This window comes from Prosopis cineraria, unplaced genomic scaffold, assembly GCF_029017545.1.
Source record: "Prosopis cineraria cultivar Desert tree isolate PC_DT_omini unplaced genomic scaffold, ASM2901754v1 PC1226, whole genome shotgun sequence".
Classification (NCBI taxonomy): Eukaryota; Viridiplantae; Streptophyta; class Magnoliopsida; order Fabales; family Fabaceae; genus Prosopis; species Prosopis cineraria.
Window position 1 is genome coordinate 1 of NW_026556551.1, and position 17,254 is coordinate 17,254.

At 34.1% G+C, this 17,254-nt stretch overlaps 2 protein-coding genes and 1 pseudogene across 2 annotated transcripts; 1 reads left to right on the forward strand and 2 right to left on the reverse strand.

The window, feature by feature from the left end:
- The first annotated feature begins 63 nt into the window (after positions 1 to 63).
- On the forward strand, positions 64 to 3,348 carry LOC129299605 (potassium channel KAT1-like; annotated as a pseudogene).
- LOC129299604 (mannosyl-oligosaccharide 1,2-alpha-mannosidase MNS3-like) lies at positions 3,324 to 10,972 on the reverse strand. Its single transcript, XM_054938083.1, is given in 7 exon segments — positions 3,324 to 3,889; positions 4,026 to 4,174; positions 4,337 to 4,534; positions 4,981 to 5,242; positions 5,451 to 6,024; positions 6,027 to 6,402; positions 10,618 to 10,972. Coding segments are annotated over 7 exon segments (1,887 nt in total). The 5' UTR covers positions 10,696 to 10,972; the 3' UTR covers positions 3,324 to 3,639.
- A 2,279-nt stretch (positions 10,973 to 13,251) lies between these two features.
- On the reverse strand, positions 13,252 to 14,800 carry LOC129299601 (uncharacterized). The gene has a single exon (XM_054938081.1). It carries the CDS (start codon positions 13,859 to 13,861, stop codon positions 13,412 to 13,414), a length of 450 nt encoding a protein of 149 aa, XP_054794056.1. The 5' UTR covers positions 13,862 to 14,800; the 3' UTR covers positions 13,252 to 13,411.
- Between the last annotated feature and the right edge of the window lie 2,454 nt (positions 14,801 to 17,254).

A 17,254-nucleotide genomic window follows, 5' to 3' on the forward strand; every position in this document is an offset into this window, starting at 1 on the left:
CAACACCTCAAAATTCCAATCATAAGAATATCACATTCTTACTTGCTCTTTACTTTCTGACAGAATTGAGAAAGACTCCGCGTTAAACTATTTCTGGACCAGGTGCATAAAACTCATTGCTGTAAGCCACTAAAGCTCATATCTTTCCTTTCCAAATTCAATTGATTGAGATAAACGTGTTTCCTTGTACATTGCACAGACTTTGAAGAATAAGTCACACTATTCATAAAATTCTATTTACAGCTTGGGAATAGAGCGACTTGATATAAACTTTATTATATTTATTGGTTGACTTATCGATTACCGCCTCCATCAAATTTCAGGTAACAATGTTTGCCATACACTGTGCTGGATGCTCTTGCTATCTAATTGCAGAGAAGTATCCTGATTCCAAAAGGACCTGGATTGGTGCAACGCACCCAAATTTCAAAGAAGAAAGTCTTTGGGACAGATATGTGACTGCAATATACTGGTCCATTGTAACACTTACCACTACTGGCTATGGGGATTTACATGCTCAAAACCCTGGGGAGATGCTGTTTGATACTGTGTTCATGCTTTTCAATTTGGGATTAACATCATACATCATTGGAAACATGACAAACCTTGTGGTTCACTGGACCAGCCACACCAAAACTTTTGTTAGTGCTCTCACCTTATGCCTCTTCTACTGGTCAATTTATCACTCATCTGCAACAACTGAGAGTTTTAGATTTTTCAAGTATCAGTTCTCTTAACAATCACTGTTATGCTAGATATTACTCGACATTTTATTTAATCCTTCAAACATAGAAAAGTCCTCCTAACAGCTACTTGATATCTTTTTCTTTTTGCCCTTAACCTTGGCAACATCAGAGCTTAAAAGTAGTATTCATTTCAAATAAGAGGGACTTTCTTCTAACAAATTACAATGCTTCTTTGGGTGCCACAGAGAGATACGATTAGAGCAGCATCAGAGTTTGCATCAAGGAATCATCTGCCGCATCACACCTACAAGATCAAATGTTGTCACATTTATGTCTGAGGTTTAAAACAGAAGGATTGAAGCAACAAGAAACATTAAATGGTCTGCCCAGGGCAATTCGTTCAAGCATTGCCAATCATCTCTTCTTTCCTGTTCTGAAGGAGGTCTGCCTATTCCATGGAGTTTCATATGACTTCCTCTTCCAACTGGTAAGATCTGTATTTCCTATCATCCTTCTTTTATATCCTCATCCTCTTTCCTTTTCCACCTTCTTTCGTCTTCTGCTTAGGGGAAAATGTAGATTCACTAGTTACTTCAATCAATCAATCAATATTGCCGAGTCTGACAAAGTAACTATAATAACAGGCCTCAGAAATGGAAGCTGAGTATTTTCCACCCAAGGAAGATGTGATACTGCAAAATGAGGTTCCTACAGATCTTTACGTGTTAGTTTCAGGTGCAGCGGTGAGTTAACTAAACACAGATAGTCAATTAACTATGAATGAGTTCTTAAAAGAGGCTGGTGCAATATCTTGTGATCCCATATTTAGCAAAACAGTTGAAAGCTATTAGTGAGACAATCAGTATTTTATAAATGTTGAAGATGATCATGTAGCAAAGGTCTTTTTAAAGAATACCTACTAATAAAAGTTACTATTCAAATGACCAATTGTTGCAGGATCTTGTTCGCCACATGGATGGGCATGATCAAGTATGTTACATTAATCAAACATTTTATTTTCATTAGAGTACTAGATGGCACAACTTTATCTGACTCACTGTTCACATGAACAATTCAGGTTGTTGGGAAGGCAGTTTTAGGAGAAACATTTGGAGAGATTGGGATATTAACCTACAGGCCACAACCATTCTCTATTCGGACTGCAGAGCTTTCTCAAGTTTTACGACTCAAAAAAACTTCGTTAATGAAGGCTGTTCAAGCTTATCCAGAAGATTCAAAAATCATAATGGATAACCTTGTCATGGTAAATAGGAAATAAGACAGCCTCATAGAGAGATTATTATATAAAGAGATTATTTATATATAAGAGATGCATTATTCTAAAAATCTGCAAAAGCAATAACAAAAATAACAGCAATAGTAATATCTACAAAATTGTCTTAACTGCTTGTTATTCATACTGACAGAGATTAAAGGGACAAGAAGGCTTGGGTTTTGAGTATCCAAATGCAGAGCCTGGATTGGTCCTTCATGAAAAAGTAGATGGAGTAAAAGCAAGAGAAAGCGTCTCTCATGCACGCACAAACAGTTCATACCAGGATTCATTAGTCCAAGAACGAAGGTATAGAAACTTCAGAGACTCAGAGCTTACATTGCATGAGGTGACAAGCGAATATGGAGAAAGGAATATTCATGCTGCTACAGTCAAAGGGCATCCAGAGATGGTTGACGTAGTGCTCGAAAGAGATGCAAACGCCAAGCCCCTGAATTTCGCAAGTCGGAAATCAAAAACCAGGTAGAACAGCAAAATCAAAAGAGCACTTCTAACCTCTTCATGAATTGTGGAGATAGGGAGAGATCCGATGAATATAGAATAATAGACTTTGAGGAGCCGGATATGTTAAGCCATGTTAGGAACGACACAGCCAGAAACAGAAAACAAATATGATCCCAGATCATTTAACTGCCCATTAGAGAGTGCATACAAAACTTCTTATTCGAGTAATCTTAATTGTCCAAGCGATAGAGAAGTAGCTAGATTCAACAAGAAGAGAGTCACAATTCACTTAATAGGCCAGTGCAGCGGCACTTCACGCGGACAGCATGGGAAGTTGATTATTCTGCCTGATTCAATAGAAGAGCTGCTCAAGATTGCTGGTAAGCTTTGATCTTAAAAGAAATACTATTTTAAACCTATAATTGAGAGAAATAATAATTAGTTTGCTGATAAATATAGGTGCATACAAAGAAAAAGGCCAGCTTTTTCTCCCTATTCCCCGTATTTTTTTAAACAGAAAGGGAAATCAAACTTCCGAACATATGGACACAAAACTGAAATATCTTGGGCCTAACAAGAAAAAAAAAAGTTCCTACTTTGCCTAATTTCCCACTCTAACTATTATAATCTTGTGACTGCAGAAGAAAAGTTTGCAGGATCAAAACCTACAAGAGTTATTAATACAGAGAAAGCAGAGATAGATGACATAAGAGTCATTCGAGATGGTGATCACCTCCTTTTCCTTTGCAGCAATAGTGAAAATTTGCAGTCACTATGTTAACTATCGAAGGTCAAAACGTAAATTGAAGATGGCATGTAATTTACAGTAAGGCAACGATATAATCAAATATTGACAACAATATTGTCCAGCCAGGAAATCATTGGAAAATCAGATGATATACAAAAGCTTCTCTTTGTTAGTAATCATTGAAACAAAATTTTACAATCTCATCAATACAAGTGGGGGAAAAATAAAGTCCAATAACCAAAAGTGTCGGGAGCTGTAATGCAGCTGCAAGATTCAAACAATATTTGCCACATTTTGTGTTCCTTGAAATCCCAGCGAATCAGTGCTTTTACAACAATAAATGCTCTTGCTCCGTGCAAGGGATTCATAATTATCTTCAAAGAAGCTTCTCATTATGTGCCACTTCATTCTTGGTGGCTAAAAGTTTTCCGTCGATTGAATGTCTTTGCGGCCAGAAGAAAAACGTATCATTTCTTCAAATTGATTGGTATAGGATGTGCTTCTGTGTTAAAAACAAATTTATCCAATGGAACAACAGAGCTATCTCCAAACAGCAAGTACAAATACTTCAGCGTTTCTCCCAGAAAGAAAGTTTCCATTTTGTCTCTTCTGCTAGGAGGGACAGTAGTTACATCGTCCAGAGAAGTGTATCCACCAGTCTCAACCCTTGTGTATTTCTCAAAAGCTTCAAATATCTGCCAACCCCATTCGCGGTATCTGAAACACAGTAAAATTGGGTCATTGAGGAAACATCAAGAAAGAAATACTAAACTTGTGTTCTGGGTTTCTTGGTGAAGTCCCAGGAAATTCAGTTATCAATTAAACCAATACACAAGAGGGGACAGAAGCATACTTTGAATCTCCTGTAATACGGTATAAAACAAATAATGATTCTACAGTCTCAGGTCGCAAGAGATTATGTCGATCAGCTGGTTTGATTATAATATCGTTCACATATCCTGAGCTCTTATTCCCTCCATCAAGACCATCTTCAGAAAATTCCTGCATACCAGTCAAATCATCACTTAGCAACAAATAATATGTATTGTAAACAATATTACAGACCACCATCAAGCAGATAAAAAATGTATAAGCTGCTCTGCTAGAATTGCTTTCATTTTTGTAATCGATAAATCCAAAATATGTAGTAAAAGGCTTGCTAACCTCGGTATGAAAGTAAGCAATTTCTGGAGCCAAACCAGTAGAAGTCACTGAGTACATTTCAAAGCATGTTTTAGCCAGGTCTTCAGCAAGCTTCAAATTTTCCATGTCTTCGAAGTTCAGCATATTGTTTAGCATTGCCTTTTCCTTTGTAAGGCCTTTGGTGGCACCAAGTGCCAGAGTACCCGATAAGAAACACACCTGCACGGGCAGCAATTATCTTTGCATCAATGTTAGGTGGTAAATGTCAACAGAAACATCACCCTGTTAATTGTTTGTTTATAGGGTAAAATTAAATTTTAGAAAAATAGATAAGAAATTCATAATTGACATCTAAATATTTAATAGTTCTTTTTTCAAAAAAAAAAAAAATCTCAACTGAGGGCATGAGAGAGAAATAAAAGTCACTATTGTGAAGGGAGTAAAAAAAATCTGTTTCCCGATAATAACTTTCAGTGACAAACTAATCTATTGTTCAGAACTGTCAGTAAGACATAATACAGTACAGATGGCAACATGAGTTATAATTTTAAGAAGCCCTTTGCACTCTTTGTACTAGAATTAAAAAAAAAAAAATTGTCCAGCAACTAAGGCACTAAATGAAGTTCAAGCAATGTCAAACTTGAAAAGCAGGAGTCAGTGCATACCAGGTGATCCATTTTTGGACTGAAACCACCATTTAATCCATAAGGCAATTCTCCAACAAAAACTAATCCATTTGGAATTGATTTTCGAACAAGAAGATGCTTGACACCCTTCATTGCTTCTGTATACATTTCATATAGGTACGATGTATTACCCTCATGACTAGCTCCAGACTGAAGCCACACTTTGATTAAGTATTCATAATAACTATCACCACGAGATCCCAGTCTGATGTTTTCTCCACTAAATTGGCCAGAATGGGGGCTGCATTAAGTTCATAGACAACATCAAATGTTTAGAAGAAAATCATTAAAAAAAAAAGGAGAAAAAGTCTACAATGGCTTGAGCATGTCTGAAGATAAAGGGTAAAAATGAGAAATTGAACACACAAAATAGTTTAGAACTTCAAACAAAAGTTGTGGTTGAACAAAGTGAGGCATGTACATTATATAAATCTAATACATTTCCATACCTAATGTAGATAGGAACCAATCCTTCAACCTTAGGGAGAGTCTTCATGTGATCCAAGGTTTTCATAGCCTCCACATTATATTTCTGATCACCGGATACGGAACTGAGATAATTGAATTCAAGTTGTAAAGTGGAAACTTCAGAAGTACTGCTCAGACCGCCAGGAGCTGGATGGGCTGAGGAGTCACGCAGAATAACATCAGACAATGGAATAGAAGTTGGACTGGATGTAAAAGCAGAAAGCAGACGATCAGCCAAATTCTTGGCAGTTTCTAGGTAAACAGCTGGTTCAGGTCCTGCATGTGTTAAGTTCATTCCTTTCTCTCCACCCCTTAGATGATATGCACTTAAAAGGCCACCCAAAACACGTATTGTAGTTTCAAACAAATTTACTTGGCCCTTTTCACTAATTCTTTTAGAAAGGTGTGCTTCAACCCAGGATCCTGCTTCGGCAATAACTTCATCAATACCCATTATCATGGCTGTATCAAGAGCATCAACCACTGTAGCACTTAATCCTCCTAATCCATCAACTCCATGCTGGCTGAGTGGCATGAGTTCATCAAAACCCATGCATATTTTTTATAGCCAGACCATGCATGAATAAAAGCATCCTTGACTTTTTGTTGCCTAGTAGTCCACATTGAACCAGCATCTTGTTTTACATGACCAATATTATTACTGCTACCTTTAGAATCAGGCGGTAATCTAGGAGGAAGCCTTGGAGGCCGCCTCAAGAGGCTTTTTAGCGTGATTCCACCCTTGGTGATGAGGTTACCTTCACTTTTTCTGTCGCCAATTGCTTGATTATCAGAAACTACAGGACCAGGGCTAGTGTGAGTCAGCATAACATATGCTAAACCAAATACCAGTAGTAAAAGTAGGAACTTTCCTGTGCTACAGCTGGTACAACCACGCTTTAAATTGCTAGTGGCCAAGCTCTGAGTAAAGGCCTGGAAAATAGAGACAGTAAATCCCTTGTCCTTTAAAGATTATGGCACAGAAAGACACTAATTTAAAAGTAGTAATTTGATATTCACTGAACAAATGAGAATTCAATGTCATACATAAAAAGAGTGCAAAAATAAATGGGCACTAAAAAAAAAAGATGAAAAATTAATACCATTTTTGTTATTATTTTGGAGAAGTTTAAACAGGAACTTTACATGTAATACATCTATTTCTACCATGCATTATTAATCTTTTTTTTTTTTACATATGTATGATCAATTATTCTAGAAGTTATAATTTTACACACACACACACACACACCCATTTGCTGATAAGGAGTGGAAGAAGAACATGGTAAAAGTTAAGATTGGAGACAGAATTATTTCCTTAAAAATGATTGTTAAACGTGAGACGGTTAATATTATTGGTGTTTATGCACCTCAAGCTGGGGCAGATGTCGGTATTAAGGAATTATTTTGGGAAGACTTAGAGGGGGTTGATTCAACACATATCACAAAGTGAAAAAGATCTTTATTGAAGGAGACTTTAATATTCATGTCGAAAGGAAGGCAAGTCGTTATGCAAGGGTGCATGGTGGTTTTGGTTTTGAAGAGCTAAACAATGAAGGACAATCTATTTTTTATTTCTCTTTAGCTTATAATTTTAAGATCACCAACACTTGTTTCAAGAAGAAGGATGAGCATCTCACCACTCACAAAAGTGAAGTCTCAAGGTTATAGATTGATTTCTTTTTAATAAGGAATATAGATAGAAGACTCTGTAAAAATTGTAAGATGATTTTTAGGGATGCTGTCATGACACAACACAGGGTCCTTGTCTTTGATGTGTGTATTATGAATAAAAATCAAAAGCATCTAAAAGTGATAAGTCTAAGGATTAGGCAGTGGCATTTAAAAGGTGAGAAGCGAGAAATTTTTAAGCAAAGTCTTTTGGCTGAAGGAATCTAGTAGTCTTAGGGAAGTACAAGTATCTTGTAGGAGAATATGGGTAAGAAGGTAAGAAAGGTTGCAAAAGAAGTTTTGGGAGAATCAAAAGGTTTTGGTCTGAGAGATAAGAAGTCTTGACAATGAAATGATAGTGTACAAGAAAAAAATCAAATATAAAGAGTGTTTTTAAAACCATCCATTTGTGTAACAATGATGAAAATTAGGAAAGGTATCATATAGCTAAAAAGGAAACTAAGAATGCAGTGAGCGAAGCTCGTTCAAAAGCATTTGAAGAGTTTTATAATGGTTTTAGGACAAAGGATGGAGAATGAAAAATTTATAAAATTGCTAAGAGTAAGGAAAGAAAATCAAGATATCTGAAATAGGTAAAATGCATAAAGGATGAAAGGGAAAGAATTTTGGTCATAGATGGTGATATTAAAGATAGATAGGATACCTACTTTTCTAAATTTTTAAATGATGGAGGGGGTTCGTCTAGTAATTTGAAAGATTTAGTAGCCTGTGAAAGAGAACAAATTTTGTCATTCTATCGAAGGATACGCAATAGTGAGGCAAAGGAAACTATTAAAAAGATGGCAAATAGTAGAGCTAATGGATCTAATTGTATCCCTATTGAAGTGTAAAAATGTTTAGGTGAAGAAAGGGTGCGGTGGCTAACTAAATTATTTAATGAATTTTACGGTTCAAGAAAATGATTGAAAATTGGAGGAAAAGTATCTTAGTTCCTATTTACAAAAATAAAGAGGATATTTAAAATTGTACTAATTACATAGGGATTAAACTTATAAGTCATATAATGAAATTGTAGAAAAAAGTGACTAAACATAGATTGAGATTGGATACTGGTATTTTTGAGAATCAGTTTGGCTTTATGCCAGGTAAGGAGAATATAGAAGCGATTTATCTACTAAGGAAGTTAACGGAAAAGTATCAATGCAAAGGTAAAGATCTTCATATTATTTTCATTGATTTGAAAAAAGCTTATAACTGTATATCAAGAGAAATATTTGAAAAGCCTTGGAAAGGAAGGGTGGCCGAATTGCCTATATTAGAGCTAGACAAGATATGTATGAGGGGAAAATAACTAGTATAAGAACATCTGGCGGTGAAACAAAGGACTTTCGTATAAGGATTAAACTATCAGGGATGATCTTTGAGCCTTTATTTGTTTGGCTTGGTTTTAGAAGTTTTGACTGAGCATATTCAAGAGAAAATCCCTAAATGCAAGCAATTTGCGAATGATATAATTTCTATTGTGGAGATAAGAGAAGAGATTAACTATAAACTTTAGTTATAGAGGAAGACATTGGAGTTAAAAGGTTTTCGCCTGAGTAAATAAGACGAAATATTTGTATCGTAATTTTTATAAGAGGTTAGTTAGTAGTAATTTGGAAGTGAAACTAGGGGATCAAATTATATCTTAAGTGAAAAAGTTTAGATATCTAGGAGCTATTATTCAGCATGATGGGAAAATTGATGAGGATATTGCACATAAGATACAAATTAAGTGATTTAATTGGAAAAAAGCTAAAAGAATATTTGCAATTGTGAGGTACCAAATAAATTTAAAAGAGTTTTATCGAACTGATATAAAACCAGCAATGTTATATGATAGCAAATGTTGGGTTTTAACGAGACAGCAAGAACATAAAGTTGGAATAGCAAAAATGAAAATGTTGAGATAGATGGACGAATATACACATAAAGATAAAATTTGAAATGAGCACGTACGAAAAAAAGTGGGTGTAGCACCTATTGAGAGAAAAATGGTAGAAAATTGTTTGATATAATTTGGACATGTACAAAGAAGGCCGTAGAAACCAGAGGCACCCATGCGAAAAGTAGAATAGAAAAATTGAGCCCTATTAGAAGGGTAGAGAATGGCAAAAGAAAACATTTTTGTAAGTTGTTGACCGAGACCTCTTAGTTAACAACATTTCTAAATACTTGGTAAATAATAGAGCACAATGGAGTCATGTTATCTATATAGCCAATCCTACCTAGTGGAATAAAGATGGTTGTTGTTGTTGTTAATGATGATGACAATGACAACCAATTATTCTAGAAACTGAACTAAAGGTCAAAGGTTGCCGTTTCAATAAGATTAAGTAGGTGCCAAGTGATGAACATGAAGCATACATTGATCATATTTCACAATCTAAAGAGGTAAACTAGTAATCCTTGTAAAATTTTAAAAACAGTTCCCAGAATCTCAATGTCTTGTCATTCTTATCATAATAAAGTTCTCTCGTTTACGCAGCACATAATGGATTAGCAACAACGATTACCTCAAACATTTTATGATCCATTTTTTAATAGCCATGCACCATTAGACCTATGACAGAAACTTATACTATATCCTCATGCCAAAAATATTTTTAATACCATATCCAAATATTCTGCTTCTCATGCCAAATATACAGGACATTTAATACTATATCCAAGACAAATCTTATTCATTGAAAAAACAATGCAGATCAGGATCAGAAGCAATCCACAAAAAATAAAGTTATACAAATTAATACTTGGATCAAAGAAAAGCATATGCTATCCAAGTTTTCAATAGATTCACGCATCTCAGCAACCTTGGTCCAATAAGTGTTTTTAAATGCTCTTTTGCTCAAAAAAAAAAGGTGTTTTCAAATGCTCTGGAAAATAGAAACTTATCTAGAGTAAGGCAATCTGAACATATCCTAATTGAAGAAATTAATCTTTGATTCAGTAGATTATATTCTCATTTCGCACCATCGTTTCCTATGCATGAACTAAAACAACTTCAACTCTAGAAAGCAAGGGAAAAAAAATCATAATAAGGCGAATAAGATACAAGAAGACGCGTTTTTGCCAGTAACTCAAATCATGCCTTCACCTTCCTAGACAGGTACCAATAATTTGTTTTTCCACAGGGCCAGCAAGCTTAATCTAGCGTAGATCAATCAGTCACAAATTTAATGCAACTCAGCTGAGCTAAAAGGACATAATTTTGCGAACCAGAGTCAAGATATCTAGAAATTTTCCGCATTAATACATTAAGTCTCTAACCCAGCTTTGTTGTAAATCCTTAAAAACTTTTTTCCACTCATTCAGGTTGACATCAATCGAAATTCTGTCGCCGCAGATTATACAAGTACCACCAATACAGAATCCAACCACAATATAACAAACACTAATCAAATTCTGGGTCTCTGTCAATAACATAGCTAACTTTCCAGATGATTTCACAGCTAAGATCTAATGTCCGGGAGGTACCTTAATGAATGAGCGTTGGCGAAACTTGGCGTTGTCATACTCGACATCTTTATTCGTGTAGGGCAGTCTCTTCGACATGCTCGATCCGATCACTGAGCTGGGCTCGGCTTCAGTGATTCAACGAATCAAACCTGAAGCTTTCGGAATTGGATCGAAACCTGAAGGGGAGTTGGAGGGTGAATCCAACGGGAAAGTGAAAAGAATTGTGGGCGGTGAATTCGATCGTGCAGAATGCTACAGAGCATTGACAGGCCGCGAAGAATATGTGTGTAAGAGAAAATTTTGTCCTCTGGGTTCGTTGCCGCGAAGAAATGCAAGGGACGACTTTCAAGACTAAACGCGTCTTATGATTCTCTCTTGAAATTATTGATTAGATCGACACTCCATAGATTCGACTCCATTACCATTATTCCATTACAACGGTGATTAACATTAACTTAACTAATTAACCATATTTTTCTACTTATTAAATGTTTATTAATTATTAGTACTATTTTTTGCCCCTGCTAATAAATAGCTTGAATTTCTAGCTGTTAATTTTTAATGGAATACCTTTTCAATATTAATACCAAAAACAGCTTTAATTGAAATATTCATCCATAAAAACCTTTACAAAATTAATAAGTTATAAACATTGCTATTTATTTCAAATTTCATGAGAACCTGGATGCATCCCTTTCATTAACATTATGAATTGTCAAAAAAAAAAAAAATTTGGAATAACTTCTGTGCGATCCAAAATAATTGTGAGCTAGCTTCAACCATAGTTTGAAGATTTGTTGGTATTTGGGGCAACACACTTCTAGACTTTATCCCTCCTTTGCTAAATTTAGTTTTCAATTCAGATTTTTGCTAGACTCTATTTCTTATGTAGCTATATCTTGCATAGGTATGTCTAGTCTAGCATAAATTACGAAAAAAATGTCTTCCAGCAATTGATTGATAACAAACCAAAAATCATAAAATAAATAAATAAAACACATTGAACCATGAGCAACATGCTAATCATTGTCACCCTAAGTTAAAGTAACACATTGGTCGACCCAAAAAAAAAAAACAAACGGGCCAAGTGAGCTTTTCAATTTGGGGCCGGAATCGAATTTAAAGTTTTTAGGCCTTTTCATAACTTCAAGAAAGGCCCAAAGGCTTAAATTTAGCTCATCACAAATATTTTTCTTCTCTCGGTTTGCGTTCGGCTTATTGGTTCTGAACATTTGTTTTGGTGTTTTGAAGTGTGCAGCATTGGACAAGCTAAACGCTTGATATATCAGGCATATATATGGCCAAGCTTGTAACCCATGTCTTCTTTTTATCTCTCTATAGACATTTGATACAAATTAATCGTATTTATAAAGGTATTGAAACCTGAACTCATCACTCAATTGATTGAAATAGTAGTTTAAAGGTAAGTAGTGGTTGAAATTGGGGTTAAATCAAGGTCAATCTGATTATATATTTTTTTATTAAAATCTAATTGTATTTTTTTAATTCAAAAAAAATGTCATTTTAAGTTTAGTAAAATGAGGGGGGGAAAACATAAAATCTAACCCTTTATTTGTTCAAAATTCTTGATCAGACTAGCCATGAGGTCAGCTCATCAATTTATTGACCCAACCAACCAAGCCAATTGAGTTTTAATACCATTTATATTATTAAGTGTCTTTGAATTAAATGTTTACTCTTGTATAAAAGGAATTTTAAGAATATTTTTATCTGCTTTTAGAAATTTAATATACAACACTATTTAGTTTTCATTAGGTTTCTTTTGCACTTCAATCTGAGCTTTTGCATCTCGAGGATCAAGTCCAAAATACCTGTACTTTTTGATGATACGTTTTTGCTACTTGCAAAGAAGTAGGTAAAGCAACACAATAAATAAAATTAATGCAATAAACAATTAACGCAAGGAGAGACTACATATATACCTATACGTATATATGTACAATTACAACTAGTAAATCACACAGAAATATAAAACTACGTCTTTGGAATGCTAAGCGGAAGAGAAGAACGCTCGGAGTTCACAACAAGAACTTTGGATCTGCATCCCTGAAGATGAACTCTTCATGGCAGGTGGCGGATATTAGCTTGAATTTAGCAGCCAGATTTATATATTATGACCATTACGTTAATTTACATGCATGGATATATACAAAGCTTCCCTAGCTAGCTAATTTTTTTTTTTAATTTCCCATGTTCAAAATAAGCAATATTCATCAAGATTTTTGTTTAAAGTAGGAATTTCGACCTTTTCAAAGGAAACTAACGATGGTGGTTATATTTCATTACTCAACAGTCAACACACAAGCTTCACATTAGTACATCTGCAAAGTCTAAACAATCGTTTGCCTACAACTAATATGTTTGCGTGCTAATTTTTGTCCTGTAAGCTAAAAACTGTTTGGATGTGTGTTGAAAAAGTAATTAATTTTATTACTTTTGAGGCAAAACTATTTTGACATGCTTGAAACCAACTGAGGCACTGAATGCATTCATATGGTCTAATTTAGACATTTTATATAATAAAATTACCGTGTAATCTTCAAATAATTTACCCAATTTGTGAAGGTTTTTTATAATCAATTTAAGAGTTTTCTTTTCAAATTTTAAAATATTTAAATCATATAGTCGGATTTACAAGCAAAAAATATACCTCAGATACCTCAAATCCATTTCAACTTTTTCTCTTTCAATTTTTCATTAACTCCTAATTTACTCATTAGTTACGTTTTCATTTTTCTTAATAAGCATTTGTATCCTTTGACTACCTCTTAAGCTAGCATGGAGCACCGTCCTATTTCTTTCCTTCCCTCTCGTCCGCCTCGCCGTCGAAAGCTGAAACAGAAAACGTCTTTGATAAGCCAGAGGGATTGGCGAACGTGATCTTACCGGCATCGTCATTGTCGACGGAGATGTCGGCGATCGTGATCCAGATGAACAGCTCCTTCGTCTTCACTCCGGTCACCCGCCGCATTCGGTGCTCCTCCGCGAACGCCGTCACCTCCGGTTCGTAGGAAACGACACGTCCGATGCGTTGGAACCGATGCTCCTTCTTTCGCTTCTGCTTCAGCCACACGAACCCCGTGATGCGGTTGTGCCCCACCTCTACGATGTCGTCCAAGGGAAGCAAGCCTGACGGGAGGCAGAATTCCCCGAGCAGTTCGCTCGCTTTCTTCTTGCAGATGGCTTCGCCATGGTAAACCTCAGCTTCGTTTCTGTGACGTGCTATGTATATGCTCGTCATTTTGAATAATTTTGATGCTGCAAATGCGATTTGAATTTGTGATTTGAGGGTGGAAGTGAATGGGAGAGGGGAAAGGGAAATGTTGGTTGCGGAATTTCACCGAATTAGCGTTCGGGAATTTGGGAGGGAAATTTGCGAGGAGAAAGGCATAAGGAAGAAGAGAAAATTTGGAGGGAGAACGTAAGTGTTTGGAAGGAGAAAAGCCAAGAATAGTGAATAGCGAAGCGAAGATTGCGAATTGGATAATATCTAACTCTGAAGTGATGACGCGAATACCGTGTGACTATTTTTGGAAAGTTAGTGATTATTATAGTAAAATCAAATTTGCAAATGTTGCGAGATATGGCATGTTGATTTGCAAGTTATGTACAAGATGTTGAATCCAGGGAACTGGAGGGGTCAAGAAGAAAATCAAAGGTCGTGCAAATCATCAAGAGTACGTTGTGGTGGAAAATTTGGGAAATAAATGCTCCTTATACTTCCCAGATTTTCCCGTGGAGACTCACGAAGAATTCAATTCCTTTGAAACAGAGTTTGACCATCACTTGCAGGTAAACTTGGAAAGCTCACTTACTTCAATCGAAGAATTATCTTTTTGGGAATGTACCTTTGCAAGCGCTTTACGACGGTTTGACTGGTTATCTAAATTAACAGAGGAAGCCAGCTGCTCAGATGGGACTGGACAAAGGGCTAGGAGAGATTTTAGATTGCATGATCATTGGGATTAGTATAACTCTACATTCCACATGTGATGAGGTATGCTTCAGGAATCATAGAATTTTCAGAAATGGTTTTTGTAGTACTATATAGTGAAATGAGTGCACTATACTTGATCAGGAGATTGTGTGCTCAAGGCGATCGAAGAGATAAGATTGAGCAAGTCTGGGGACAGGAAAGTAAACGAAAGAGAACCAGTAAGATCATGACACAATCAAGAAACTTCCCCCAACAAGTGGATATAGCACATATGGGTCAAGATGAAAGTGTGATGAGGAAGTAGTTTTAGTAGGAGTCATGTAAAATTCAAGATAAAATCTGGCCTTTTGAAATGGTGATGATTATGAAATTGGGGGATGGGGGTGCGTGTTTGTTTTGGTGTTTGCATGCATTTCAATGCGTGCTAATGGTAGAAGCTATTGTTAAATTCTTGCTGAGAAAGATGTGTTGGTGGATTGAAGTCTAAATGCAGACCAATAATGATGATCAGACAAGCAATCAACTTTCATCGAAAAGCAGCAGATAATACTGAATCCTTTTCAGCACCCATTGACAGTGGATCCCTTGAAAGTTACCATTCTAATCTTATTTATAAGATAGAGAGAGGATATTTATTTTAGTCCTATTTATAGGGCATTTCAATGATTGTTATGTTTATCTTTACTTTTTTGCCTCTATTCAATGTTAAAAAGGTCATTAAATGTTAAAGTATTTTATTTTTAGAGTAGGTATTTAATAGGGATAAAGTTAAAAACTTATTAAATTTTAAGATAAGTTAATCAGATTTAAAATTCTCCTTAGTTCCAGTGAAAATGTATGAAGTAACTTATAAATAAAATTAAAGGAAGTATTCATGCAGGGCATGCTTCAATATTTTGATCTGTGCTTGGTAACATCACTTAGCCAATAATTTAATATAATATTTTTGTAGTTGGTAAGTAATGGTTGAATGTAATTTTTTTTTAATAGATTGCTTGTTATGCTTGATGATTGTAACTTATTAAGGAAAACGACATGAAGTGATCAGACAATATTATTGTTATTAAAAATTCAAGACGATTGTTAGAGAAAAATACAATAGAACCAAACCACTAATATATATTATAGAGAAATTAAAAAAACATTAAGGAGGCCATTTTGGGAGCGATTGGTTGATATTGATACTTGATTGGTCCAGACAAAATCAAGGAGGAAAAGTAATGTAACAAAAAATAATAGAAAATTATTATGAGAAACAAATCATTTTCATATTTTCAATTAATAATAGAATATATTTTTTGGTAGATTTCCCAAAAGACCTTTTTGGATGTTTCTATATTTTCCAGACTTCGATAATAAAATAAAAATCACCAGACATTTAAATTAATTGGTTAAGAGGTTAATTTAACTTAATTAAAAGTATCAAGTTTGAGCTCCAAGGATACTGGAGCAAAAATTTTAAAAAAAATTATATAATTTATTATTATTTATTTAAAGGGAGATATGCAAAACTTTGTTTTCTTTATTGTTTTTAGATTGTGTTTCACTTGGAGGCTTTTGTAGATATAGTCCATGTTATATGATCAAATCAACTAAATAACTTAACATTTAACATATTTTGTATTATAGTTGATTATTATATATGTCAATGATATATAATTATAAATCAATGATAAATCCCTTATAAGCTTTCAAATTTTTAATAATAAATTATTTATATATTAATAATAAATTTTTTATATATTAATATAAATAGGTCATATTTTTAAATCTTCAAAAATTTGTTACATATTTTTTGGATATAAAATTTTTTTTGGACCAATGGCTAATTTATCCGTTTAATTTATTTCTCTTGGGCCTTTGAGCCCATATTTGTACCAAAAATAGAGAGAGAAACAAAAGACATGTATAATTTCAAAGTTTTAGTAAAATTTCAAGTGATATATTGCTTTAAACTTTTTAAATCATCGTTGTAGTTTTGCATATTACTCTTTTTTTGAATTTATCCAAAGGTGAAGTTAATAAAAAAATGAAAAACCAATAGTAGTTGAATTAAGTAAAAAGAGAATATCTTGAAAATTTTAACTTTATAAATAAAAAAGAGTTAAGTATACTTTTAATTCTCTATTTTTATCTAAAATTTTAATTTGATCCTTTAATTTTATAAAGTATTTTTTTAATTCTTTAAATTAACATTATTAGTTTTAAATGATTATTTTTTGTGTCTATCATTGTTATTTTTAAAAAATTAAACTTAATATGTTAATATTTAAAAATTTAATATAAAAATTTGTTTAAATAAAATCAACAGTGTTATGGTTAAAGAACTAAATATAAAGTTAATGAATTAAAATAAAATATTGTGTAAAGTTAAATGACTCAATATATATTTTAGCCATAAAAAAATCATTTTAGGAGAGGTTTTTGTACCATCATATTAACCACTTTTTTAAACTTATAAATTTAAGAACAAAAGAAGAAAAATGAACTAGAACTTAAGGGCACTTGGTGTTCTAAATTTTTTTTTTTGAAATAATTTTATCCTGAAATTTTCTAAAAAAAAAAAAGAACTTTAACCCCACCATTAAGCTGACTAATCGTTGGCCCTTAAATCTTGCATTTGACAAACAACTTTATACATGTTGCCTTCTCCTTCCTCTTGTTTCCTCCTCTCCCTCCTCATCTTGTTCAAAGTAA